This window comes from Petromyzon marinus, unplaced genomic scaffold, assembly GCF_048934315.1.
Source record: "Petromyzon marinus isolate PM22_M1 ecotype Great Lakes invasive population unplaced genomic scaffold, UKy_Petmar_22M1.pri1.0 PM_Scaffold_81, whole genome shotgun sequence".
In the NCBI taxonomy this organism is placed as follows: Eukaryota; Metazoa; Chordata; class Hyperoartia; order Petromyzontiformes; family Petromyzontidae; genus Petromyzon; species Petromyzon marinus.
Window position 1 is genome coordinate 70,001 of NW_027423690.1, and position 27,500 is coordinate 97,500.

General features: G+C 49.8%; 1 protein-coding gene across 1 annotated transcript in view; it reads left to right on the forward strand.

The window, feature by feature from the left end:
• Positions 1-27,500, forward strand: part of LOC116938065 (uncharacterized) — a 61,634-nt gene that overhangs the window by 15,385 nt on the left and 18,749 nt on the right. The window contains exons 6-8 of the mRNA XM_076064848.1: positions 15,860-15,982; positions 20,090-20,190; positions 24,407-24,464. Of these exons, the coding sequence (XP_075920963.1) occupies positions 15,860-15,982; positions 20,090-20,190; positions 24,407-24,464 (282 nt within the window). The remainder of the gene's footprint in view (positions 1-15,859; positions 15,983-20,089; positions 20,191-24,406; positions 24,465-27,500) is intronic.

Here is a 27,500-nt window from a genome sequence, read left to right on the forward strand (position 1 = left end):
CTCCCTGTGTCTCTGTGTGTCTCTGTGTCTCCCTGTGACTCCCTGTGTCTCCCTGTGTCTCCCTGTGTCTCTGTGTGTGTCTCTGTGTCTCTGTGTGTCTCCCTCGGTGAGACATCTTGTCTCTGTGTCTCTGTCTCTCTGTGTGTGTCTCTGTGTGTCTCTGTGAGTCTCCCTGTGTCTCTGTGTCTCCCTGTGTCTCTGTGTCTCCCTGTGTCTCTGTGTGTGTCTCTGTGTGTCTCTGTGTGTCGCTGTGTGTCTCTGTGAGTCTCCCTGTGTGTCTCTGTGTGTGTCTCTGTGTGTCTCTGTGTGTGTCTGTGTGTCTCTCTGTGTGTCTCTGTGTGTCTCTGTGTGTCTCTGTGTGTCTCTGTGAGTCTCCCTGTGTGTCTCTGTGTGTGTCTCTGTGTGTCTCTGTGTGTCTCTGTGTGTCTCTGTGTGTGTCTCTGTGTGTCTCTGTGTGTGTTTGTGTGTCTCCCTGTGTCTCTGTGTGTCTCCGTGTGTCTCTGTGTGTCTCCCTGTGTCTCTGTCTGTCTCCCTGTGTCTCCCTGTGTCTCTGTGTGTCTCTGTGTGTCTTCCTGTGTCTCCCTGTGTCTCTGTGTGTCTCTGTGTGTCTCTGTGTGTCTCTGTGTGTCTCCCTGTGTCTCTGTGTGTCTCCCTGTGTCTCCCTGTGTCTCCCTGTGTCTCTGTGTGTCTCCCTGTGTCTCTGTGTGTCTTTGTGTGTCTCTGTGTGTCTCCCTGTGTCTCCCTGTGTCTCTGTGTGTCTCCCTGTGTCTCTGTGTGTCTCTGTGTGTCTCCTTGTGTCTCTGTGTGTCTCTGTGTGCCTCTGTGTGTCTCTGTGTGTCTCCCTGTGTCTCTGTGTGTCTCCCTGTGTCTCTGTGTCTCCCTGTGTCTCTGTGTGTCTCCCTGTGTCTCTCTGTGTCTCTGTGTGTCTCTGTGTGTTTCTGTGTGTCTCCCTGTGTCTCTGTGTGTCTCTGTGTCTCTGTGTGTGTCTCTGTGTCTCTGTGTGTCTCTGTGTGTCTCTGTGTGTCTCCCTGTGTCTCTGTGTGTCTCCGTGTGTCTCTGTGTGTCTCCCTGTGTCTCTGTGTGTCTCCCTGTGTCTCCCTGTGTCTCTGTGTGTCTCTGTGTGTCTCTGTGTGTCTCTGTGTGTCTCCCTGTGTCTCCCTGTGTCTCCCTGTGTCTCTGTGTGTCTCCCTTTGTCTCTGTGTGTCTCTGTGTGTCTCCCTGTGTCTCTGTGTCTCCCTGTGTCTCTGTGTCTCTGTGTGTCTCCCTGTGTCTCTGTGTGTCTCCCTGTGTCTCCCTGTGTCTCCCTGTGTCTCTGTGTGTCTCTGTGTGTCTCTGTGTGTCTCCCTGTGTCTCTCTGTGTGTCTCTGTCTCCCTGTGTCTCTGTGTGTCTCTGTGTGTCTCTGTGTGTCTCCCTGTGTCTCCGTGTCTCTGTGTGTCTCCCTGTGTCTCTGTGTGTCTCTGTGTGTCTCCCTGTGTCTCTGTGTGCCTCCCTGTGTCTCTGTGTGTCTCCCTGTGTGTCTCTGTGTGTCCCCCTGTGTGTCTCTGTGTGTCCCTGTGTCTCCCTGTGTCTCCCTGTGTCTCCGTGTGTCTCTGTGTGCCTCTGTGTGTCTCCCTGTGTCTCCGTGTGTCTCTGTGTGCCTCTGTGTGTCTCTGTGTGTCTCCCTGTGTCTCCCTCGGTGAGACATCTTGTCCCTGTGTCTTCCTGTGTCTCTGTGTGTCTCCCTGTGTCTTCCTGTGTCTCTGTGTCTCTCTGTGTCTCCCTGTGTGTCTCCCTGTGTCTCTGTGTCTCCGTGTGTCTCTGTGTGTCTCCCTGTGTCTCCGTGTGTCTCTCGTGTCTCCCTGTGTCTCCGTGTGTCTCTGTGTGTCTCTGTGTGTCTGTGTGTCTCTGTGTCTCTGTGTGTCTCCCTGTGTCTCCCTGTGTCTCTGTGTGTCTCTCTGTGTGTCTCTGTGTGTATCCCTGTGTCTCCGTGTGTCTCTGTGTGTCTCCCTGTGTCTCCGTGTGTCTCTCTGTGTCTCCGTGTGTCTCTGTGTGTCTCCCTGTGTCTCCCTGTGTCTCCGTGTGTCTCTGTGTGACTCCCTGTGTCTCTGTGTGTCTCCCTGTGTCTCTGTGTGTCTGTGTGTCTCTGTGTCTCTGTGTGTCTCCCTGTGTCTCTGTGTGTCTCTGTGTGTCTCCCTGTGTCTCTGTGTGTCTCTGTGTGTCTCTGTGTGTCTCCCTGTGTCTCTGTGTGTCTCTGTGTGTCTCCCTGTGTCTCTGTGTGTCTCTGTGTGTCTCTGTGTGTCTCTGTGTCTGTGTGTCTCCCTGTGTCTCTGTGTGTCTCTGTGTGTCTCCCTGTGTCTCTGTGTGTCTCCCTGTGTCTCTGTGTGTCTCCCTGTGTCTCTGTGTCTCTGTGTGTCTCCCTGTGTGTCTCCCTGTGTGTCTCCCTGTGTCTCCCTGTGTCTCTGTGTGTCTCTGTGTGTGTCTGTGTGTCTCCCTGTGTCTCCCTGTGTCTCTGTGTGTCTCTGTGTCTCTGTGTGTCTCCCTGTGTCCATCTGTCTCCCTGTGTGTCTGTGTGTCTTTGTGTGTCTCTGTGTGTCTCTGCGTGTCTCCCTGTGTCTCTGTGTGTCTCTGTGTGTCTCCCTGTGTCTCTGTGTGTCTCTGAGTGTCTCTGTGTGTCTCTGTGTGTCTCTCTGTGTCTCTCTGTGTCTCCCTGTGTCTCTGTGTCTCCCTGTGTCTCCCTGTGTCTCCCTGTGTCTCTGTGTGTGTCTCTGTGTGTCTCTGTGTGTCTGTGTCTCTGTGTGTCTCTGTGTCTCTGCGTGTCTCCCTGTGTCTCTGTGTGTCTCTGTGTGTCTCCCTGTGTCTCTGTGTGTCTCTGAGTGTCTCTGTGTGTCTCTGTGAGTCTCCCTGTGTGTCTCTGTGTGTGTCTCTGTGTGTCTCTGTGTGTGTCTGTGTGTCTCTCTGTGTGTCTCTGTGTGTCTCTGTGTGTCTCTGTGTGTGTCTCTGTGTGTCTCTGTGTGTCTCTGTGGGTCTCCCTGTGTGTCTCTGTGTGTGTCTCTGTGTGTCTCTGTGTGTGTCTCTGTGTGTCTCTGTGTGTCTCTGTGTGTGTCTCTGTGTGTCTCTGTGTGTGTCTGTGTGTCTCCCTGTGTCTCTGTGTGTCTCCGTGTGTCTCTGTGTGTCTCCCTGTGTCTCTGTCTGTCTCCCTGTGTCTCCCTGTGTCTCCGTGTGTCTCTGTGTGTCTTCCTGTGTCTCCCTGTGTCTCTGTGTGTCTCTGTGTGTCTCCCTGTGTCTCTGTGTGTCTCCCTGTGTCTCCCTGTGTCTCCCTGTGTCTCTGTGTGTCTCCCTGTGTCTCCCTGTGTCTCTGTGTGTCTCCCTGTGTCTTTGTGTGTCTCTGTGTGTCTCCCTGTGTCTCCCTGTGTCTCCGTGTGTCTCTGTGTGTCTCTGTGTCTTTGTGTGTCCCTGTGTCTCCCTGTGTCTCCCTGTGTCTCTGTGTGTCTCCCTGTGTCTCCCTGTGTCTCTGTGTGTCTCTGTGTGTCTCCCTGTGTCTCCCTGTGTCTCTGTGTGTCTCCCTGTGTCTCTGTGTGTCTCTGTGTGTCTCCCTGTGTCTCGCTGTGTCTCCCTGTGTCTCCCTGTGTCTCTGTGTGTCTCTGTGTGTCTCCTTGTGTCTCTGTGTGTCTCTGTGTGCCTCTGTGTGTCTCTGTGTGTCTCCCTGTGTCTCTGTGTGTCTCCCTGTGTCTCCCTGTGTCTCTGTGTGTCTCTGTGTGTCTCTGTGTGTCTCCCTGTGTCTCCCTGTGTCTCTGTGTGTCTCCCTTTGTCTCTGTGTGTCTCTGTGTGTCTCCCTGTGTCTCTGTGTCTCCCTGTGTCTCTGTGTCTCTGTGTGTCTCCCTGTGTCTCTGTGTGTCTCCCTGTGTCTCCCTGTGTCTCCCTGTGTCTCTGTGTGTCTCTGTGTGTCTCCCTGTGTCTCTGTGTGTCTCCCTGTGTCTCTCTGTGTGTCTCTGTCTCCCTGTGTCTCTGTGTGTCTCTGTGTGTCTCTGTGTGTCTCCCTGTGTCTCTGTGTGTCTCTGTGTGTCTCCCTGTGTCTCCCTGTGTCTCTGTGTGTCTCTGTGTGTCTCTGTGTGTCTCTGTGTCTCTCTGTGTCTCTGTGTGTCTGTGTATCTCTGTGTGTCTCTGTGTGTCTCTCTGTCTCCCTGTGTCTTTGTGTGTCTCTTTGTGTCTCCCTGTGTCTCTGTGTGTCTCTGTGTGTCTCCCTGTGTCTTTGTGTGTCTCTGTGTGTCTCTGTGTGTCTCTGTGTGTCTCCCTTTGTGTGTCTCTGTGTGTGTCTCTGTGTGTCTCCCTGTGTCTCTGTGTCTCTGTGTCTCCCTGTGTCTCTGTGTGTCTCCCTGTGTCTCCCTGTGTCTCTCTGTGTGTCTCTGTGTGTCTCCCTGTGTCTCTGTTTGTCTGTGTGTGTCTCTGTGTGTCTCTGTGTGTCTCCCTGTGTCTCTGTGTGTCTCCCTGTGTGTCTCTGTGTGTCCCTGTGTCTCCCTGTGTCTCCCTGTGTCTCCGTGTGTCTTGTTTGCCTCTGTGTGTCTCTGTGTGTCTCCCTGTGTCTCCCTCGGTGAGACATCTTGTCCCTGTGTCTTCCTGTGTCTCTGTGTGTCTCCCTGTGTCTTCCTGTGTCTCTGTGTCTCTCTGTGTCTCCCTGTGTGTCTCCCTGTGTCTCTGTGTCTCCGTGTGTCTCTGTGTGTCTCCCTGTGTCTCCGTGTGTCTCTCTGTGTCTCTGTGTGTCTCTGTGTGTCTCCCTGTGTCTCCGTGTGTCTCTGTGTGTCTCTGTGTGTCTGTGTGTCTCTGTGTCTCTGTGTGTCTCCCTGTGTCTCCCTGTCTCTCTGTGTGTCTCTCTGTGTGTCTCTGTGTGTCTCCCTGTGTCTCTGTGTGTCTCCCTGTGTCTCTGTGTGTCTGTGTGTCTCTGTGTCTCTGTGTGTCTCCCTGTGTCTCTGTGTGTCTCTGTGTGTCTCCCTGTGTCTCCGTGTGTCTCTGTGTGTCTCCCTGTGTCTCCGTGTGTCTCTCTGTGTCTCCGTGTGTGTCTGTGTGTCTCTGTGTGTCTCCCTGTGTCTCCCTGTGTCTCTGTGTGTCTCCCTTTGTCTCTGTGTGTCTCTGTGTGTCTCCCTGTGTCTCTGTGTCTCCCTGTGTCTCTGTGTCTCTGTGTGTCTCCCTGTGTCTCTGTGTGTCTCCCTGTGTCTCCCTGTGTCTCCCTGTGTCTCTGTGTGTCTCTGTGTGTCTCCCTGTGTCTCTGTGTGTCTCCCTGTGTCTCTCTGTGTGTCTCTGTCTCCCTGTGTCTCTGTGTGTCTCTGTGTGTCTCTGTGTGTCTCCCTGTGTCTCTGTGTGTCTCTGTGTGTCTCCCTGTGTCTCCCTGTGTCTCTGTGTGTCTCTGTGTGTCTCTGTGTGTCTCTGTGTCTCTCTGTGTCTCTGTGTGTCTGTGTATCTCTGTGTGTCTCTGTGTGTCTCTCTGTCTCCCTGTGTCTTTGTGTGTCTCTTTGTGTCTCCCTGTGTCTCTGTGTGTCTCTGTGTGTCTCCCTGTGTCTTTGTGTGTCTCTGTGTGTCTCTGTGTGTCTCTGTGTGTCTCCCTTTGTGTGTCTCTGTGTGTGTCTCTGTGTGTCTCCCTGTGTCTCTGTGTCTCTGTGTCTCCCTGTGTCTCTGTGTGTCTCCCTGTGTCTCCCTGTGTCTCTCTGTGTGTCTCTGTGTGTCTCCCTGTGTCTCTGTTTGTCTGTGTGTGTCTCTGTGTGTCTCTGTGTGTCTCCCTGTGTCTCTGTGTGTCTCCCTGTGTGTCTCTGTGTGTCCCTGTGTCTCCCTGTGTCTCCCTGTGTCTCCGTGTGTCTTGTTTGCCTCTGTGTGTCTCTGTGTGTCTCCCTGTGTCTCCCTCGGTGAGACATCTTGTCCCTGTGTCTTCCTGTGTCTCTGTGTGTCTCCCTGTGTCTTCCTGTGTCTCTGTGTCTCTCTGTGTCTCCCTGTGTGTCTCCCTGTGTCTCTGTGTCTCCGTGTGTCTCTGTGTGTCTCCCTGTGTCTCCGTGTGTCTCTCTGTGTCTCTGTGTGTCTCTGTGTGTCTCCCTGTGTCTCCGTGTGTCTCTGTGTGTCTCTGTGTGTCTGTGTGTCTCTGTGTCTCTGTGTGTCTCCCTGTGTCTCCCTGTGTCTCTGTGTGTCTCTCTGTGTGTCTCTGTGTGTCTCCCTGTGTCTCTGTGTGTCTCCCTGTGTCTCTGTGTGTCTGTGTGTCTCTGTGTCTCTGTGTGTCTCCCTGTGTCTCTGTGTGTCTCTGTGTGTCTCCCTGTGTCTCCGTGTGTCTCTGTGTGTCTCCCTGTGTCACCGTGTGTCTCTCTGTGTCTCCGTGTGTGTCTGTGTGTCTCTGTGTGTCTCCCTGTGTCTCTGTGTGTCTCTGTGTGTCTCCCTGTGTCTCTGTGTGCCTCTGTGTGTCTCTGTGTATCTCTGTGTGTCTCCCTGTGTCTCTGTGTGTCTCTGTGTGTCTCCTTGTGTCTCTGTGTGCCTCTGTGTGTCTCTGTGTGTCTCTGTGTCTCTGTCTGTGTCTCTGTGTGTCTCCCTGTGTCTCCCTGTGTCTCCCTGTGTCTCTGTGTGTCTTCCTGTGTCTCTGTGTGTCTCTGTGTGTCTCTGTGTGTCTCCCTGTGTCTCTGTGTGTCTCCCTGTGTGTCTCTGTGTGTCCCTGTGTCTCCCTGTGTCTCCCTGTGTCTCCGTGTGTCTTGTTTGCCTCTGTGTGTCTCTGTGTGTCTCCCTGTGTCTCCCTCGGTGAGACATCTTGTCCCTGTGTCTTCCTGTGTCTCTCTGTGTCTCCCTGTGTCTTCCTGTGTCTCTGTCTCTCTGTGTCTCCCTGTGTGTCTCCCTGTGTCTCTGTGTCTCCGTGTGTCTCTGTGTGTCTCCCTGTGTCTCCGTGTGTCTCTCTGTGTCTCCATGTGTCTCTGTGTGTCTCCCTGTGTCTCCGTGTGTCTCTGTGTGTCTCCCTGTGTGTCTCTGTGTGTCCCTGTGTCTCCCTGTGTCTCCCTGTGTCTCCGTGTGTCTTGTTTGCCTCTGTGTGTCTCTGTGTGTCTCCCTGTGTCTCCCTCGGTGAGACATCTTGTCCCTGTGTCTTCCTGTGTCTCTGTGTGTCTCCCTGTGTCTTCCTGTGTCTCTGTGTCTCTCTGTGTCTCCCTGTGTGTCTCCCTGTGTCTCTGTGTCTCCGTGTGTCTCTGTGTGTCTCCCTGTGTCTCCGTGTGTCTCTCTGTGTCTCTGTGTGTCTCTGTGTGTCTCCCTGTGTCTCCGTGTGTCTCTGTGTGTCTCTGTGTGTCTGTGTGTCTCTGTGTCTCTGTGTGTCTCCCTGTGTCTCCCTGTGTCTCTGTGTGTCTCTCTGTGTGTCTCTGTGTGTCTCCCTGTGTCTCTGTGTGTCTCCCTGTGTCTCTGTGTGTCTGTGTGTCTCTGTGTCTCTGTGTGTCTCCCTGTGTCTCTGTGTGTCTCTGTGTGTCTCCCTGTGTCTCCGTGTGTCTCTGTGTGTCTCCCTGTGTCACCGTGTGTCTCTCTGTGTCTCCGTGTGTGTCTGTGTGTCTCTGTGTGTCTCCCTGTGTCTCTGTGTGTCTCTGTGTGTCTCCCTGTGTCTCTGTGTGCCTCTGTGTGTCTCTGTGTATCTCTGTGTGTCTCCCTGTGTCTCTGTGTGTCTCTGTGTGTCTCCTTGTGTCTCTGTGTGCCTCTGTGTGTCTCTGTGTGTCTCTGTGTCTCTGTCTGTGTCTCTGTGTGTCTCCCTGTGTCTCCCTGTGTCTCCCTGTGTCTCTGTGTGTCTTCCTGTGTCTCTGTGTGTCTCTGTGTGTCTCTGTGTGTCTCCCTGTGTCTCTGTGTGTCTCCCTGTGTGTCTCTGTGTGTCCCTGTGTCTCCCTGTGTCTCCCTGTGTCTCCGTGTGTCTTGTTTGCCTCTGTGTGTCTCTGTGTGTCTCCCTGTGTCTCCCTCGGTGAGACATCTTGTCCCTGTGTCTTCCTGTGTCTCTCTGTGTCTCCCTGTGTCTTCCTGTGTCTCTGTCTCTCTGTGTCTCCCTGTGTGTCTCCCTGTGTCTCTGTGTCTCCGTGTGTCTCTGTGTGTCTCCCTGTGTCTCCGTGTGTCTCTCTGTGTCTCCATGTGTCTCTGTGTGTCTCCCTGTGTCTCCGTGTGTCTCTGTGTGTCTCTGTGTGTCTGTGTGTCTCTGTGTCTCTGTGTGTCTCCCTGTGTCTCCCTGTGTCTCTGTGTGTCTCTCTGTGTGTCTCTGTGTGTCTCCCTGTGTCTCTGTGTGTCTCCCTGTGTCTCTGTGTGTCTGTGTGTCTCTGTGTCTCTGTGTGTCTCCCTGTGTCTCTGTGTGTCTCTGTGTGTCTCCCTGTGTCTCCGTGTGTCTCTGTGTGTCTCCCTGTGTCTCCGTGTGTCTCTCTGTGTCTCCGTGTGTGTCTGTGTGTCTCTGTGTCTCTGTGTGTCTCCCTGTGTCTCTGTGTGTCTCTGTGTGTCTCCCTGTGTCTCTGTGTGCCTCTGTGTGTCTCTGTGTGTCTCTGTGTGTCTCCCTGTGTCTCTGTGTGTCTCTGTGTGTCTCCTTGTGTCTCTGTGTGCCTCTGTGTGTCTCTGTGTGTCTCTGTGTCTCTGTCTGTGTCTCTGTGTGTCTCCCTGTGTCTCCCTGTGTCTCCCTGTGTCTCTGTGTGTCTTCCTGTGTCTCTGTGTGTCTCCCTGTGTCTCTGTGTGTCTCCCTGTGTCTCTGTGTCTCCCTGTGTGTCTCCCTGTGTCTCCCTCGGTGAGACATCTTGTCTCTGTGTCTCCCTGTGTATCTGTGTGCCTCTGTGTGTCTCTGTGTGTCTCCCTGTGTCTCTGTGTGTCTCCCTGTGTCTCTGTGTGTCTCTGTGTGTCTCTGTGTGTCTCCCTGTGTCTCGCTGTGTCTCCCTGTGTCTCCCTGTGTCTCCCTGTGTCTCTGTGTGTATCTGTGTGTCTCTGTGTGTCTCCCTGTGTCTCCCTGTGTCTCTGTATGTCTCCCTGTGTCTCTGTGTGTCTCCCTGTGTCTCTGTGTGTCTCCCTGTGTCTCCCTGTTTCTCCCTGTGTCTCTGTGTGTCTCTGTGTCTCTGTGTGTCTCTGTGTGTCTGTGTGTGTGTCTGTGTGTCTCCCTGTGTCTCTCTGTGTCCCTGTGTGTCTCTGTGTGTCTATGTGTGTCTCCCTGTGTCTCCCTGTGTCTCCCTGTGTCTCTCTGTCTCCCTGTGTGTCTCCCTGTGTGTCTCCCTCGGTGAGACATCTTGTCTCTGTGTCTCTGTGTCTCTGTGTGTCTCTATGTGTCTCTGTGTGTCTCCCTGTGTCTCTGTGTGTCTCTGTGTGTCTCTGTGTCTCCCTGTGTCTCCCTGTGTCTCTGTGTGTTTCTGTGTGTCTCTGTGTCTCTCTGTGTGTCTCTGTGTGTCTCCCTGTGTCTCCCTGTGTCTCCCTGTGTCTCCCTGTGTCTCTGTGTGTCTCTGTGTCTCTGTGTGTCTCCCTGTGTCTCTGTGTGTCTCTGTGTGTCTCTGTGTCTCCCTGTGTCTCCCTGTGTCTCTGTGTGTTTCTGTGTGTCTCTGTGTCTCTCTGTGCGTCTCTGTGTGTCTCCCTGTGTCTCCCTGTGTTTCCCTGTGTCTCCCTGTGTCTCTGTGTGTCTCTGTGTGTCTCTGTGTCTCTGTGTGTCTCCCTGTGTCTCTGTGTGTCTCTGTGTGTCTCCCTGTGTCTCTGTGTGTCTCCTTGTGTCTCCCTGTGTGTCTCCCTGTGTGTCTCCCTGTGTCTTCCTGTGTCTCTGTGTGTCTCTGTGTGTGTCTGTGTGTCTCCCTGTGTCTCCCTGTGTCTCTGTGTGTCTCTGTGTCTCTGTGTGTCTCCCTGTGTCCATGTGTCTCCCTGTGTGTCTGTGTGTCTTTGTGTGTCTCTGTGTGTCTCTGCGTGTCTCCCTGTGTCTCTGTGTGTTTCTGTGTGTCTACCTGTGTCTTTGTGTGTCTCTGAGTGTCTCTGTGTGTCTCTGTGTGTATCTCTGTGTCTCCCTGTGTCTCTCTGTCTCCCTGTGTCTCCCTGTGTCTCTGTGTGTGTCTCTGTGTGTCTCTGTGTGTCTGTGTCTCTGTGTGTCTCTGTGTCTCTGTGTGTCTCCCTGTGTCTCTGTGTGTCTCTGTGTGTCTCTGTGTGTCTCTCTGTGTCTCCCTGTGTCTCCCTGTGTCTCTGTGTCTCCCTGTGTCTCCCTGTGTCTCCCTGTGTCTCTGTGTGTCTGTGTCTCTGTGTGTCTCTGTGTCTCTGTGTCTCCCTGTGTCTCCCTGTGTGTCTCTGTGTCTGTGTGTGTCTCCCTGTGTCTCTGTGTCTCTGTGTGTCTCTGTGTGTCTCCCTGTGTCTCTGTGTGTCTCTGTGTGTCTCCCTGTGTCTCTGTGTGTCTCCCTGTGTCTCTGTGTGTCTCTGTGTTTCTCCCTGTGTCTCTGTGTGTCACCCTGTGTCTCCCTGTGTCTATGTGTGTCTCCCTGTGTCTCCCTGTGTCTCCCTGTGTCTCTGTGTCTCCCTGTGTCTCTATGTGTCTCTGTGTGTCTCCCTGTGTCTCCCTGTGTCTCCCTGTGTCTCTGTGTGTCTCCCTGTGTCTCTGTATGTCTCCCTGTGTCTCCCTGTGTCTCCCATGTCTCTGTCTCTGTGTGTGTTTCTGATGTGTCTCCCTGTGTCTCTGTGTCTCCCTGTGTCTCTGTGTGTCTCCCTGTGTCTCTGTGTGTCTCTGTGTGTCTCCCTGTGTCTCCCTTGGTAAGACATCTTGTCCCTGTGTCTCCCTGACTGTGTAACTGTGTAGACCCAGAGAGTGAGCCCTGCTTTGGAGACCGAGTGAGTGTGTGTGTAACTGTGTGACTGTGTAACTGACTGTGTGTGTAACTGTGTGTGTGTGTAACTGTGTAACTGTGTATGTGTGTAACTGTGTAACTGTGTGTGTAACTGTGTATGTAACTTTGTAACTGTGTAACTGTGTGTATCACTGTGTAACTGACTGTGTAACTGTGTAGACCCAGAGAGTGAGCCCTGCTTTGGAGACCGAGTGAGTGTGTAACTGTGTGTGTGACTGTGTATCACTGTGTAACTGACTGTGTGTAACTGTGTGTGTAACTGTGTGTATGACTGTAGACCCAGAGAGTGAGCCCTGCTTTGGAGACCGAGTGAGTGTGTGTGTGTAACTGTGTATCACTGTGTATCACTGTGTGTAACTGACTGACTGTGTGTAACTGTGTATCACTGTGTGTAACTGTGTGTGTGTAACTGTGTAACTGACTGTGTGTAACTAACTGTGTGTAACTGTGTGTGTGTGTAACTGTGTGACTGTGTAGACCCAGAGAGTGAGCCCTGCTTTGGAGACCGAGTGAGTGTGTGTGTAACTGTGTGTGTAACTGTGTGTAACTGTGTATCACTGTGTAACTGTGTGTAACTGTATAACTGTGTGTGTGTAACTGTGTATCACTGTGTGTGTATAACTGTGTGTAACTGTGTGTGTGTGTTTAACTGTGTGTGTGTAACTGTGTATCACTGTGTAACTGTGTAACTGACTGTGTAACTGTGTAACTGTGTGTAACTGTGTGTGTGTAACTGTGTAACTGTGTATCACTGTGTGTAACTGTGTATCACTGTGTAACTGTGTATCACTGTGTAACTGTGTGTGTGTAACTGTGTAACTCTGTATAACTGTGTTACTGTGTAGACCCAGAGAGTGAGCCCTGCTTTGGAGACCGAGTGAGTGTGTAACTGTGTGTATGTAACTCTGTGTAACTGTGTATGTGTGTAACTGTGTAACTGTGTGTGTAACTGTGTGTATTTAACTTTGTAACTGTGTAACTGTGTATCACTGTGTAACTGACTGTGTGACTGTGTAGACCCAGAGAGTGAGCCCTGCTTTGGAGACCGAGTGAGTGTGTATGTAACTGTGTAACTGTGTATCACTGTGTAACTGTGTGTGTGTAACTGTGTATTACTGTGTAACTGACTGTGTGTGTAACTGTGTGTGTAACTGTGTATCACTGTGTAACTGACTGTGTGTGTATCTGTGTGTTACTGTGTGTATTACTGTAGACCCAGAGAGTGAGCCCTGCTTTGGAGACCGAGTGAGTGTGTATGTAACTGTGTATCACTGTGTAACTGACTGTGTGTGTATCTGTGTGTTACTGTGTATGACTGTAGACCCTGAGAGTGAGCCCTGCTTTGGAGACCGAGTGAGTGTGTCACTGTAACTGTGTAACTGTGTATCACTGTGTAACTGTGTGACTGTGTAACTGTGTAACTGTGTGTAACTGTGTGTGTGTAACTGTGTAACTGTGTGTTACTGTGTAACTGTGTGTAACTGTGTGTGACTGTGTAACTGTGTGTGTGTGTGTGTAACTGACTGTGTGTATAACTGTGTAACTGTGTGTGTGTAACTGTGTAACTGTGTGTGTGTAACTGTGTATCACTGTGTATCACTGTGTTACTGTGTGTATGACTGTAGACCCAGAGAGTGAGCCCTGCTTTGGAGACCGAGTGAGTGAGTGTGTAACTGTGTAACTAACTGTGTAACTGTGTATCACTGTGTGTATCACTGTATAACTGTTTGACTGTAGACCCTGAGAGTGAGCCCTGCTTTGGAGACCGAGTGAGTGTGTAACTGTGTGTGTGTGTAACTGTGTGTGTAACTGACTGTGTGTGTGTAACTGTGTGTCTGTGTAGACCCTGAGAGTGAGCCCTGCTTTGGAGACCGAGTGAGTGTGTAACTGTGTAACTGTGTATCACTGTGTGTGTGTAACTGTGTGTAACTGTGTATCACTGTGTGTGTGTAACTGTGTGTAACTGTGTATCACTGTGTGTGTGTGTAACTGTGTGTAACTGTGTATCACTGTGTGTGTGTAACTGTGTGTAACTGTGTATCAATGTGTGTGTGTAACTGTGTGTTACTGTGTGTAACTGTGTGTGTGTGTAACTGTGTGTAACTGTGTAACTGTGTATCACTGTGTGTGTGTAACTGTGTAACTGTGTATCAATGTGTGTGTGTAACTGTGTGTTACTGTGTGTAACTGTGTGTGTGTATCACTGTGTGTTTGACTGTAGACCCAGAGAGTGAGCCCTGCTTTGGAGACCGAGTGAGTGAGTGTATCACTGTGTAACTGTGTATCACTGTGTAACTGACTGTGTGACTGTGTTAGTGTATGACTGTAGACCCTGAGAGTGAGCCCTGCTTTGGAGACCGAGTGAGTGTGTAACTGTGTATCACTGTGTAACTGACTGTGTGTGTAACTGTGTGTTACTGTGTAACTGTGTAGACCCAGAGAGTGAGCCCTGCTTTGGAGACCGAGTGAGTGTGTCACTGTGTAACTGTGTAACTGACTGTGTGTGTTACTGTGTGTAACTGTGTAGACCCAGAGAGTGAGCCTGCTTTGGAGACCGAGTGAGTGTGTGTGTAACTGTGTGTCTGTGTATCACTGTGTATCACTGTGTAACTGTGTGTGTGTAACTGTGTGTAACTGTGTGTCTGTGTAGACCCTGAGAGTGAGCCCTGCTTTGGAGACCGAGTGAGTGTGTATGTAACTGTGTATCACTGTGTAACTGACTGTGTGTATCACTGTGTAACTGTGTTTGACTGTAGACCCTGAGAGTGAGCCCTGCTTTGGAGACCGAGTGAGTGTGTCACTGTGTAACTGTGTATCACTGTGTAACTGTGTGTGTGTAACTGTGTGTGTTACTGTGTGTCTGTGTAGACCCAGAGAGTGAGCCCTGCTTTGGAGACCGAGTGAGTGTGTGTGTAACTGTGTGTGTGTGTGTAACTGTGTATAACTGTGTGTAACTGTGTGTATCACTGTGTAACTGTGTGTGTTACTGTGTGTGTCTGTGTAGACCCTGAGAGTGAGCCCTGCTTTGGAGACCGAGTGAGTGTGTAACTGTGTGTAACTGTGTAACTGTGTATCACTGTGTAACTGTGTATCACTGTGTAACTGTGTGTGTGTAACTGTGTAACTCTGTATAACTGTGTTACTGTGTAGACCCAGAGAGTGAGCCCTGCTTTGGAGACCGAGTGAGTGAGTGTGTAACTGTGTGTATGTAACTCTGTGTAACTGTGTGTGTGTGTAACTGTGTAACTGTGTATGTGTGTAACTGTGTAACTGTGTGTGTAACTGTGTGTATGTAACTGTGTAACTGTGTATCACTGTGTATCACTGTGTAACTGTGTATTACTGTGTAACTGACTGTGTGTGTAACTGTGTGTGTAACTGTGTATCACTGTGTAACTGACTGTGTGTGTATCTGTGTGTGTAACTGTGTATCACTGTGTAACTGACTGTGTGTGTATCTGTGTGTTACTGTGTATGACTGTAGACCCAGAGAGTGAGCCCTGCTTTGGAGACCGAGTGAGTGTGTATGTAACTGTGTAACTGTGTATCACTGTGTATCACTGTGTAACTGTGTGACTGTGTAACTGTGTAACTGTGTGTGTGTAACTGTGTAACTGTGTGTTACTGTGTAACTGTGTGTAACTGTGTGTGACTGTGTAACTGTGTGTGTGTGTGTGTAACTGACTGTGTGTATAACTGTGTGTATAACTGTGTGACTGTGTAACTGTGTAACTGTGTGTGTAACTGTGTGTGTGTAACTGTGTATCACTGTGTATCACTGTGTAACTGTGTGTTACTGTGTAACTGTGTATCACTGTGTAACTGTGTGTATGACTGTAGACCCTGAGAGTGAGCCCTGCTTTGGAGACCGAGTGAGTGTGACTGTGTATCACTGTGTGACTGTGTGTGTATCTGTGTGTAACTGTGTGTAACTGTGTAACTGACTGTGTAACTGACTGTGTGTGTAACTGTGTGACTGTGTAGACCCTGAGAGTGAGCCCTGCTTTGGAGACCGAGTGAGTGTGTGTGTAACTGTGTGTGTATCACTGTGTAACTGTGTATCACTGTGTAACTGTGTAGACCCTGAGAGTGAGCCCTGCTTTGGAGACCGAGTGAGTGTGTGTGTAACTGTGTGTGTGTGTAACTGTGTGTGTGTGTGTAACTGACTGTGTGTGTGTAACTGTGTGTGTGTAACTGTGTGTTTGACTGTAGACCCAGAGAGTGAGCCCTGCTTTTGAGACCGAGTGAGTGTGACTGTGTATCACTGTGTAACTGTGTGTATCACTGTGTAACTGTGTGTGTGTAACTGTGTGTAACTGTGTGTGTATCACTGTGTATGACTGTAGACCCAGAGAGTGAGCCCTGCTTTGGAGACCGAGTGAGTGTGTGTGTAACTGTGTAACTAACTGTGTAACTGTGTATCACTGTGTGTGTGACTGTGTATCACTGTGTAACTGACTGTGTGTGTAACTGTGTGTGTAACTGTGTGTATGACTGTAGACCCAGAGAGTGAGCCCTGCTTTGGAGACCGAGTGAGTGTGTATGTAACTGTGTGTTACTGTGTAACTGTGTGTGTGTAACTGTGTATCACTGTGTAACTGTGTGTAACTGTGTGTAACTGTGTAGACCCAGAGAGTGAGCCCTGCTTTGGAGACCGAGTGAGTGTGTGTGTAACTGTGTGTGTATCACTGTGTGACTGTGTAACTGTGTGACTGTAGACCCAGAGAGTGAGCCCTGCTTTGGAGACCGAGTGAGTGTGTAACTGTGTAACTGTGTGACTGTGTGTGTAACTGTGTATCACTGTGTGTGTATGACTGTAGACCCTGAGAGTGAGCCCTGCTTTGGAGACCGAGTGAGTGTGTGTGTAACTGTGTGTGTATCACTGTGTTACTGTGTAACTGTGTGTGTGTAACTGTGTAACTCTGTATAACTGTGTGTCTGTGTAGACCCTGAGAGTGAGCCCTGCTTTGGAGACCGAGTGAGTGTGACTGTGTATCACTGTGTAACTGTGTGTGTGTAACTGTGTAACTGACTGTGTGTGTTACTGTGTGTTTGACTGTAGACCCAGAGAGTGAGCCCTGCTTTGGAGACCGAGTGAGTCGCCTTCTGCTCGACTCTGTGCTGGGCTACGACGATTTGCTGATGGGGAGCGTCAAGACTCTGGCTGAGGCCGAGCACAACAAGGGTAGAGACACTCAGAGACACACGGAGACACTCAGAGACACACACACAGAGACACAGAGACACTCAGAGACACACAGACACAGAGACACACAGAGACACACAGAGACACACAGAGAGACATAGAGACACTCACAGAGAGACACTCACAGAGACACACAGAGACACACACACAGAGACACACAGAGACACACAGAGACACACACAGAGACACACGGAGACACACAGAGGCACACAGAGACACACAGAGACACAGAGACACGGAGACACAGAGACTCACAGAGACACACAGAGACACATAGACACGGAGACACAGAGACAGAGGAACTCAGAGACACTCGCAGAGACACATACAGAGACACACAGAGACACACAGAGACACATACAGAGACACACAGAGACACACATAGAGACACACAGAGACACACACAGAGATACACACACACATAGAGACACAGAGACACTCAGAGACACACACACAGAGACACACAGAGACACACAGAGAGACACTCAGAGACACACACACAGAGACATAGACACGGAGACACGGAGACACACAGAGACACTCAGAGACACACACACGGAGACATACACAGACACACAGAGACACACAGACACACACAGAGACACGGAGACACACAGAGACACACAGAGACACAGAGACACACAGAGACACACAGAGACACACACACACACACAGAGACGCTCGTAGAGACACAGAGACACACAGAGACACACAGAGACACTCAGAGACACACACAGAGACACACAGAGACACACAGAGACACACAGAGACACACACAGAGACACTCATAGAGACACACAGACACTCATAGAGACACACACAGAGACACACACAGAGACACACACAGAGACACACACAGAGACACACACAGAGACACACACAGAGACACAGAGACACACAGATACAGAGACACGGAGACGCAGAGAGAGACACACAGAGACACACAGAGACACACACAGAGACACACAGAGACACACAGAGAGACACACACAGAGAGACACTCAGAGACACTCACAGAGACACACAGAGAGACACTGAGACACACAGAGACACACAGAGACACACACAGAGACACACAGAGACACACAGAGAGACACACAGAGAGACACACAGAGAGACACACAGAGAGACACACAGAGACACACACAGCGACACACACAGAGATACTCACAGAGACACGCAGAGACACTCACAGAGACACAGAGACACACACAGAGACACACACACAGACACACAGAGACACACAGAGACACTCAGAGACACACATAGAGTCACTCACAGAGACACTCACAGAGACACTCACAGAGACACACAGAGACACACAGAGACACTCACAGAGACACGCAGAGACACTCACAGAGACATGCAGAGACACTCACAGAGACACACACAGAGACACACACAGAGACACACATAGAGACACACAGATACACACAGAGACACTCATAGAGACACACCGAGAGACAGAGACACACAGAGACACACACAGAGACACTCACAGAGACACACACAGAGACACTCACAGAGACACACACAGAGACACTCATAGAGACACACAGAGACACGGAGACACACGGAGACACGGAGATGCAGAGAGAGACACAGAGAGACACACACAGAGACACTCACAGAGACACTCACAGAGACACTCACAGAGACACTCACAGAGACACTCACAGAGACACGCAGAGACACTCACAGAGACACGCAGAGACACTCACAGAGACACACACAGAGACACACACAGAGACACACACAGAGACACACATAGAGACACACAGAGACACACACAGAGACACTCACAGAGACACACACAGAGACACTCACAGAGACACACACAGAGACACTCATAGAGACACACAGAGACACGGAGATGCAGAGAGAGACACAGAGAGACACACACAGAGACACTCACAGAGACACTCACAGAGACACTCACAGAGACACTCACAGAGACAGAGAGCGACACAGAGAGATGGGTGAGTGGGTGAGTGGGTGAGTGGGTGGGTGTGTGGGTGGGTGAGTGGGTGGGTGGGTGAGTGTGTGGGTGGGTGAGTGGGTGGTTGGGTGAGTGGGTGGGTGGATGAGTGGGTGGGTGGGTGAGTGTGTGGGTGGGTGGGTGGGTGAGTGGCTGGGTGGGTGAGTGGGTGGGTGGGTGGGTGAGTGGCTGGGTGGGTGGGTGAGTGGCTGGGTGGGTGAGTGGCTGGCTGGATGAGTAGGTGAGTGAGTGAGTGGGTGGGTGGGTGAGTGGGTGGGTGAGTAGGTGGGTGGGTGGGTAAGTGGGTGGGTGGTTGAGTGGGTGGGTGGGTGGGTGAGTGGGTGGGTGGGTGAGTGGGTGGGTGGGTGGGTGAGTGGGTGGGTGGGTGGGTGAGTAGGTGGGTGGGTGAGTTGGTGAGTAGGTGAGTGCCACAGGCTAGAGAAGAGGAGCGACGCTCACAACAACGAGCGGAGCGCCGGGTGGCTAAAGCACAGCAGGTTGGCACAGTAGGGGGCACAGGTGGTGCATCAGCCAGTAGTCATCTCAGTCAGTCGACCCGTGGCACCTGCTGGGTCTGCCCCGTGACCTCCTGCCAGCGGGCGTTCGACACTCCACGTGGCCTCAGGGTGCACATAGCCTGGCACAAGCGTCGTGGTGACGTCACCGCCACTTAGTGGCGAATGGCGGTTGTTGTTGTCTGTGTGTGTCTGTGTGTGTGTGTCTGTGTGTGTGACTGATTGTGACTGTGTGTGTGCCTTTGTGTGACTGTGTGTGTGACTGTGTGACTGTGTGTAGGGTTTCTACGTAACGTGATCACGGGAGAACATTATCGCTTTGTCTGTGTGTGTGTGTGTGTCTGTGTGTGACTGACTGTGTGTGTGACTGACTGTGTATCTGTGTGTGTGTGACTGTGTGTGACTGTGTGTGTGTGTGACTGTGTGTGTGTAGGGTTTCTACGTAATGTCATCACGGGAGAACATTATCACTTTGTCTCTCTGTGTGTGTGTGTGACTGTGTGTGTAACTGTGTGTGTGTGCGTGACTGTGTGTGTGTGTGACTGTGTGTGTGACTGTGTGACTGTGTGTGTAACTGACTATGTGTGTGACTGTGTGACTGTGTGTGTAACTGTGTGTGTGTCTGTGTGTGTGACTGTGTGTGACTGACTGTGTGTGTGACTGACTGTGTGTATGTGTGTCTGTGTGTGTGACTGTGTGTGTGTGACTGTGTGTGTGTGTGTGACTGTGTGTATGACTGTGTCTGTGTGTGTGACTGTGTGTGTGTGTGACTGTGTGTGTGTGTGTGAGACTGTGTGTATGACTGTGTCTGTGTGTGTGACTGTGTGTGACTGACTGTGTGTATGTGTGTCTGTGTGTGTGACTGTGTGTGTGTGACTGACTTTGTGTGTGTGTGTGACTGACTGTGTGTGTGTGTGACTGTGTGTGTGACTGTGTGTGTGTGACTGTGTATGACTGTGTGACTGTGTGTAGGGTTTCTACGTAACGTGATCACGGGAGAACATTATCGCTTTGTCTCTCTGTGTGTGTGTGACTGTGTGTGTCTGTGTGTGTGACTGTGTGTGTGTGTGACTGTAACTGTGTGTGTCTGTGTGTATGTGTGTGTAGGGTTTCTACGTAACGTGATCACCGGAGAACATTATTGCTTTGTCTCTCTGTGTGTGTGTGTATCTGTGTGTGTGTGTGTGAGTGTGTGTGTGACTGTGTGTGACTGTGTGTGTGTGTCTGTGTGTGTGTGTAGGGTTTCTACGTAACGTGATCACGGGAGAACATTATCGCTTTGTCTCTCTGTGTGTGTGTGTGACTGTGTGTGTGTGACTGTGTGTGTGTGTGTGACTGTGTGTGTGTGTGACTGTGTGTGTGTCTGTGTGTGTGACTGTGTGTGTGTCTGTGTGTGTGACTGTGTGTGTGTGACTGTGTGTGTGTCTGTGTGAGTGTCTGTGTGTGTGTGTCTGTGTGTGTGTGTGACTGTGTGTCTGTGTGTGTGTGACTGTGTGTGTGTGTGACTGTGTGTGTGTGTGACTGTGTGTGTGTGTGTGTCTGTGTGTGTGTGACTGTGTGTGACTGACTGTGTGTGTGACTGTGTGTGTGTAGGGTTCCTACGTAACGTGATCACCGGAGAACATTATCGCTTTGTCTCTCTGTGGATGGCTCGAAGCTCCTACATCACGGCTGGGCTCATCATGGCCATATTTGTGAGTTTGCTCAGTCACTCACTCAGTCAGTCAGTCACTCAGTCAGTCACTCAGTCACTCAGTCACTCACTCAGTCAGTCACTCACTCACTCACTCAGTCAGTCACTCAGTCAGTCACTCAGTCACTCAGTCAGTCACTCAGTCACTCAGTCAGTCACTCAGTCACTCAGTCAGTCACTCAGTCACTCACTCAGTCAGTCACTCACTCGCTCAGTCACTCAGTCACACAGTCAGTCACTCAGTAACTCAGTCAGTCACTCAGTCACTCAGTCACTCAGTCAGTCAGTCACTCACTCAGTCACTCAGTCAGTCACTCAGTCACTCACTCAGTCAGTCACTCACTCAGTCACTCAGTCAGTCACTCAGTCACTCACTCAGTCAGTCACTCACTCGCTCAGTCACTCAGTCACACAGTCAGTCACTCCGTCAGTCAGTCACTCAGTCACTCAGTCACTCACTCAGTCAGTCACTCAGTCACTCAGTCACTCAGTCAGTCACTCAGTCAGTCGCTCAGTCACTCAGTCAGTCACTCAGTCACTCAGTCAGTCACTCACTCAGTCAGTCACTCACTCAGTCAGTCACTCACTCAGTCACTCAGTCACTCAGTCAGTCACTCAGTCAGTCGCTCAGTCACTCAGTCAGTCACTCAGTCACTCAGTCAGTCACTCAGTCAGTCACTCAGTCACTCACTCAGTCACTCACTCAGTCAGTCACTCAGTCAGTCAGTCACTCACTCAGTCACTCCGTCAGTCAGTCACTCACTCAGTCACTCACTCAGTCAGTCACTCAGTCAGTCAGTCAGTCACTCACTCAGTCACTCCGTCAGTCAGTCACTCAGTCAGTCAGTCAGTCACTCACTCAGTCACTCAGTCACACAGTCAGTCACTCAGTCAGTCACTCAGTCAGTCACTCTGTCAGTCACTCAGTCAGTCACTCAGTCAGTCACTCTGTCAGTCACTCAGTCAGTCACTCTGTCAGTCACTCACTCAGTCAGTCACTCAGTCAGTCACTCACTCAGTCACTCAGTCACTCAGTCAGTCACACACTCACACACTCACTCAGTCAGTCAGTCACTCACTCAGTCACTCAGTCACTCACTCAGTCAGTCACTCACTCAGTCACTCAGTCAGTCACTCAGTCACTCAGTCAGTCACTCACTCACAAACTCAGTCACTCAGTCACTCACTCAGTCAGTCGCTCAGTCACTCACTCAGTCACTCAGTCACACAATCAGTTACTCACTCAGTCACTCACTCAGCCACTCAGTCACTCACTCAGTCACACAATCAGTCAAACAGTTACTCACTCAGTCACTCACTCAGTCACTCAGTCACTCACTCAGTCACTCACTCAGTCACTCACTCAGTCACTCACTCAGTCAATCAGTCACTCACTCAGTCACTCACTCAGTCACTCACTCAGTCACTCAGTCACACACTCAGTCACTCACTCACTCACTCATTCACTCACTCAGTCACTCAATCAGTCAGTCACTCACTCAGTCACTCAGTCACACACTCAGTCACTCACTCAGTCACTTGCTCAGTCACTCACTCACTCAGTCACTCAGTCACTCAGTCACTCAGTCACACAGTCACTCACTCACTCAGTCACTCAGTCACTCAGTCACACAGTCAGTCACACACTCAGTCACTCAGTCACACACTCAGTCACTCAGTCACTCACACACTCAGTCACTTAGTCACTCACTCAGTCACTCACTCACTGTGTCTGTGTATGTGTAGACTGTGTGTGTGGCTGTTTGTGTCTGTGTTTGGTTGTGTATATGTGTGTCTGTGTGTATGTATGTCTGTGTGTGTCTGTGTGTCTGTGTGTGTCTATGTGTATGTATGTGTGTGTCTGTGTGTCTGTGTGTGTCTATGTGTATGTATGTGTGTGTCTGTGTGTCTATGTGTATGGCTGTGTGTCTGTGTGTGTGTCTATGTATGTGTGTCTGTGTGTGTGTATATATGTGACTGTGTGTGACTGTGTGTGTCTGTGTGTGTGTATATACGTGACTGTGTGTCTGTGTGTGTGTATATATGTGACTGTGTGTGTGTCTGTGTGTGTGTGTGTATATACGTGACTGTGTGTGTCTGTGTGTGTGTATATATGTGACTGTGTGTGTGTCTATGTGTGTGTATATATGTGACTGTGTGTGTGTCTGTGTGTGTGTATATATGTGACTGTGTGTGACTGTGTGTGTGTCTGTGTGTGTGTATATACGTGACTGTGTGTGTCTGTGTCTGTGTATATATGTGACTGTGTGTGACTGTGTGTGTGTCTGTGTGTGTCTGTGTGTGTGTATATATGTGACTGTGTGTGTGACTGTGTGTGTGTCTGTGTGTGTATATACTTGACTGTGTGTGTGTGTCTGTGTGTGTGTATATACGTGACTGTGTGTGTCTGTGTGTGTGTATATATGTGACTGTGTGTGTGTCTGTGTGTGTGTATATATGTGACTGTGTGTGACTGTGTGTGTGTCTGTGTGTGTGTATATACGTGACTGTGTGTGTCTGTGTCTGTGTATATATGTGACTGTGTGTGACTGTGTGTGTGTCTGTGTGTGTCTGTGTGTGTGTATATATGTGACTGTGTGTGTGACTGTGTGTGTCTGTGTGTGTGTGTATATACGTGACTGTGTGTGTCTGTGTGTGTGTATATATGTGACTGTGTGTGTGTCTGTGTGTGTGTATATATGTGACTGTGTGTGACTGTGTGTGTGTCTGTGTGTGTGTATATACGTGACTGTGTGTGTCTGTGTCTGTGTATATATGTGACTGTGTGTGACTGTGTGTGTGTCTGTGTGTGTCTGTGTGTGTGTATATATGTGACTGTGTGTGTGACTGTGTGTGTGTCTGTGTGTGTGTGTATATACGTGACTGTGTGTGTCTGTGTGTGTGTATATATGTGACTGTGTGTGTGTCTGTGTGTGTGTATATATGTGACTGTGTGTGACTGTGTGTGTGTCTGTGTGTGTGTATATACGTGACTGTGTGTGTCTGTGTCTGTGTATATATGTGACTGTGTGTGACTGTGTGTGTGTCTGTGTGTGTCTGTGTGTGTGTATATATGTGACTGTGTGTGTGACTGTGTGTGTCTGTGTGTGTGTGTATATACGTGACTGTGTGTGTCTGTGTGTGTGTGTATATACGTGACTGTGTGTGTCTGTGTGTGTGTATATATGTGACTGTGTGTGTGTCTGTGTGTGTGTATATATGTGACTGTGTGTGACTGTGTGTGTGTCTGTGTGTGTGTATATACGTGACTGTGTGTGTCTGTGTGTGTGTATATATGTGACTGTGTGTGTGTCTGTGTGTGTCTGTGTGTGACTGTGTGTGTGTCTGTGTGTGTGTATATACATGACTGTGTGTGACTGTGTGTGTGTGTATATATGTGACTGTGTCTGTGTGTGTGTCTGTGTGTGTGTAGACTCTGTCTGTGTGTGTGTATATACGTGACTGTGTGTGTCTGTGTGTGTGTAGACTCTGTCTGTGTGTGTGTGTATATACGTGACTGTGTGTGTCTGTGTGTGTGTAGACTCTGTCTGTGTGTGTGTATATACGTGACTGTGTGTGTCTGTGTGTGTAGACTCTGTCTGTGTGTGTGTGTATATACGTGACTGTGTGTGTCTGTGTGTGTAGACTCTGTCTGTGTGTGTGTGTATATACGTGACTGTGTGTGTCTGTGTGTGTGTAGACTCTGTCTGTGTGTGTGTGTATATACGTGACTGTGTGTGTCTGTGTGTAGACTCTGTCTGTGTGTGTGTGTATATACGTGACTGTGTGTGTCTGTGTGTGTGTAGACTCTGTCTGTGTGTGTGTGTATATACGTGACTGTGTGTGTCTGTGTGTGTAGACTCTGTCTGTGTGTGTGTGTGTATATACGTGACTGTGTGTGTCTGTGTGTGTAGACTCTGTCTGTGTGTGTGTGTATATACGTGACTGTGTGTGTCTGTGTGTGTGTAGACTCTGTCTGTGTGTGTGTGTATATACGTGACTGTGTGTGTCTGTGTGTGTGTAGACTCTGTCTGTGTGTGTGTGTATATACGTGACTGTGTGTGTCTGTGTGTGTGTAGACTCTGTCTGTGTGTGTGTGTATATACGTGACTGTGTGTGTCTGTGTGTGTGTAGACTCTGTGTGTGTGTATATACGTGACTGTGTGTGTGTCTGTGTGTGACTGTGTGTGTGACTGTGTGTCTGTGTGTTTGTGTAGACTCTGTCTGTGTCGATGCTTCTGCGCTACTCCCACCACCAGATCTTCGTCTTCATCGGTAAGAGAACCACACAGACACACACACACAGACACACTCACTCACACACACAGACACACACACAGACACTCACACACACACACTCACACACACACACAGACACACACAGACACACACACAGACACTCACACACACACACTCACACACACACACAGACACACACAGACACACACACAGACACTCACACACAGACACACACACACACACAGACACTCACACACAGACACAGACACACTCACTCACACACAGACACACACACACAGACACTCACACAGACACACACACAGACACTCACACAAACACTCACACAGACACTGACACACAGACACACACACACACAGACACACACACAGACACTCACACACAGACACACACACACACACAGACACTCACACACAGACACACACACAGACACACAGACACACACACACACACAGACACACACACACACACACAGACACACACACACAGACACACGCAGACACACACGCACAGACACACACACACAGACACACTCACAGACACACACACACACAGACACACTCACACAGACACACACACAGACACACTCACACAGACACACACACAGACACACACACGCAGACACACAAGCAGACACACACACAGACACACACACAGACACACACAGACACACAGACACACACACAGACACACAGACACACACACAGACACACACAGACACACACACACAGACACACACAGACACACACACACAGACACACACAGACACACACAGACACACACACAGACACACTCACACAGACACACACACACAGACACAGACACACACACAGACACACACACGCAGACACACACGCAGACACACACACAGACACACTCACACAGACACACACACAGACACACACAGACACTCACACAGACACACAGACACACACACAGACACACACACGCAGACACACAGACACACACAGACACACACAGACACACACAGACACACTGTGTGTGTGAGGTGCTCGCTAACAGCACTTGCCCCTACAGTCTGTTAAGGCTATACGGGGGATGGTATTTGTTGTGTGTGGTAGTGATGGTACTTGTGCTGTGTGGTAGTGATGGTACTTGTACTGTGGTAGTGATGGTACTTGTTGTGTGTGGTAGTGATGGTACTTGTACTGTGTGTGTGGTAGTGATGGTACTTGTACTGTGTGTGGTAGTGATGGTACTTGTACTGTGTGGTAGTGATGGTACTTGTACTGTGTGGTAGTGATGGTACTTGTACTGTGGTAGTGATGGTACTTGTACTGTGTGTGTGGTAGTGATGGTACTTGTACTGTGTGTGGTAGTGATGGTACTTGTACTGTGTGGTAGTGATGGTACTTGTACTGTGTGGTAGTGATGGTACTTGTACTGTGGTAGTGATGGTACTTGTACTGTGTGGTAGTGATGGTACTTGTACTGTGTGTGAGGTAGTGATGGTACTTGTGCTGTGTGGTAGTGATGGTACTTGTACTGTGGTAGTGATGGTACTTGTACTGTGGTAGTGATGGTACTTGTACTGTGTGGTAGTGATGGTACTTGTACTGTGTGGTAGTGATGGTACTTGTACTGTGGTAGTGATGGTACTTGTACTGTGGTAGTGATGGTACTTGTACTGTGTGGTAGTGATGGTACTTGTACTGTGTGTGTGGTAGTGATGGTACCTGTACTGTGGTAGTGATGGTACTTGTACTGTGTGTGGTAGTGATGGTACTTGTACTGTGTGGTAGTGATGGTACTTGTACTGTGGTGGTGATGGTACTTGTACTGTGGTAGTGATGGTACTTGTACTGTGTGGTAGTGATGGTACTTGTACTGTGTGTGTGGTAGTGATGGTATTTGTTGTGTGTGGTAGTGATGGTACTTGTACTGTGGTAGTGATGGTACTTGTACTGTGTGGTAGTGATGGTACTTGTACTGTGTGGTAGTGATGATACTTGTACTGTGTGGTAGTGATGGTACTTGTACTGTGTGGTAGTGATGGTACTTGTACTGTGGTAGTGATGGTACTTGTGTGTGTGTGGTAGTGATGGTACTTGTACTGTGTGTGGTAGTGATGGTACTTGTACTGTGGTGGTGATGGTACTTGTACTGTGGTAGTGATGGTACTTGTACTGTGGTAGTGATGGTACTTGTACTGTGGTAGTGATGGTACTTGTACTGTGTGTGTGGTAGTGATGGTATTTGTTGTGTGTGGTAGTGATGGTACTTGTACTGTGGTAGTGATGGTACTTGTACTGTGGTAGTGATGGTATTTGTTGTGTGTGGTAGTGATGGTACTTGTACTGTGTGGTAGTGATGGTACTTGTACTGTGGTAGTGATGGTACTTGTACTGTGGTAGTGATGGTACTTGTACTGTGTGTGTGGTAGTGATGGTACTTGTACTGTGTGGTAGTGATGGTACTTGTACTGTGTGGTAGTGATGATACTTGTACTGTGTGGTAGTGATGGTACTTGTACTGTGTGGTAGTGATGGTACTTGTACTGTGGTAGTGATGGTACTTGTACTGTGTGGTAGTGATGGTACTTGTACTGTGTGTGAGGTAGTGATGGTACTTGTACTGTGTGGTAGTGATGGTACTTGTGCTGTGTGGTAGTGATGGTACTTGTACTGTGGTAGTGATGGTACTTGTACTGTGGTAGTGATGGTACTTGTACTGTGTGTGTGGTAGTGATGGTACTTGTACTGTGGTAGTGATGGTACTTGTACTGTGGTAGTGATGGTACTTGTACTGTGGTAGTGATGGTACTTGTACTGTGTGGTAGTGATGGTACTTGTACTGTGTGTGGTAGTGATGGTACTTGTACTGTGGTAGTGATGGTACTTGTACTGTGGTAGTGATGGTACTTGTACTGTGTGGTAGTGATGGTACTTGTACTGTGTGGTAGTGATGGTACTTGTACTGTGTGGTAGTGATGGTACTTGTACTGTGGTAGTGATGGTACTTGTACTGTGTGGTAGTGATGGTACTTGTACTGTGGTAGTGATGGTACTTGTACCGTGTGTGTGGTAGTGATGG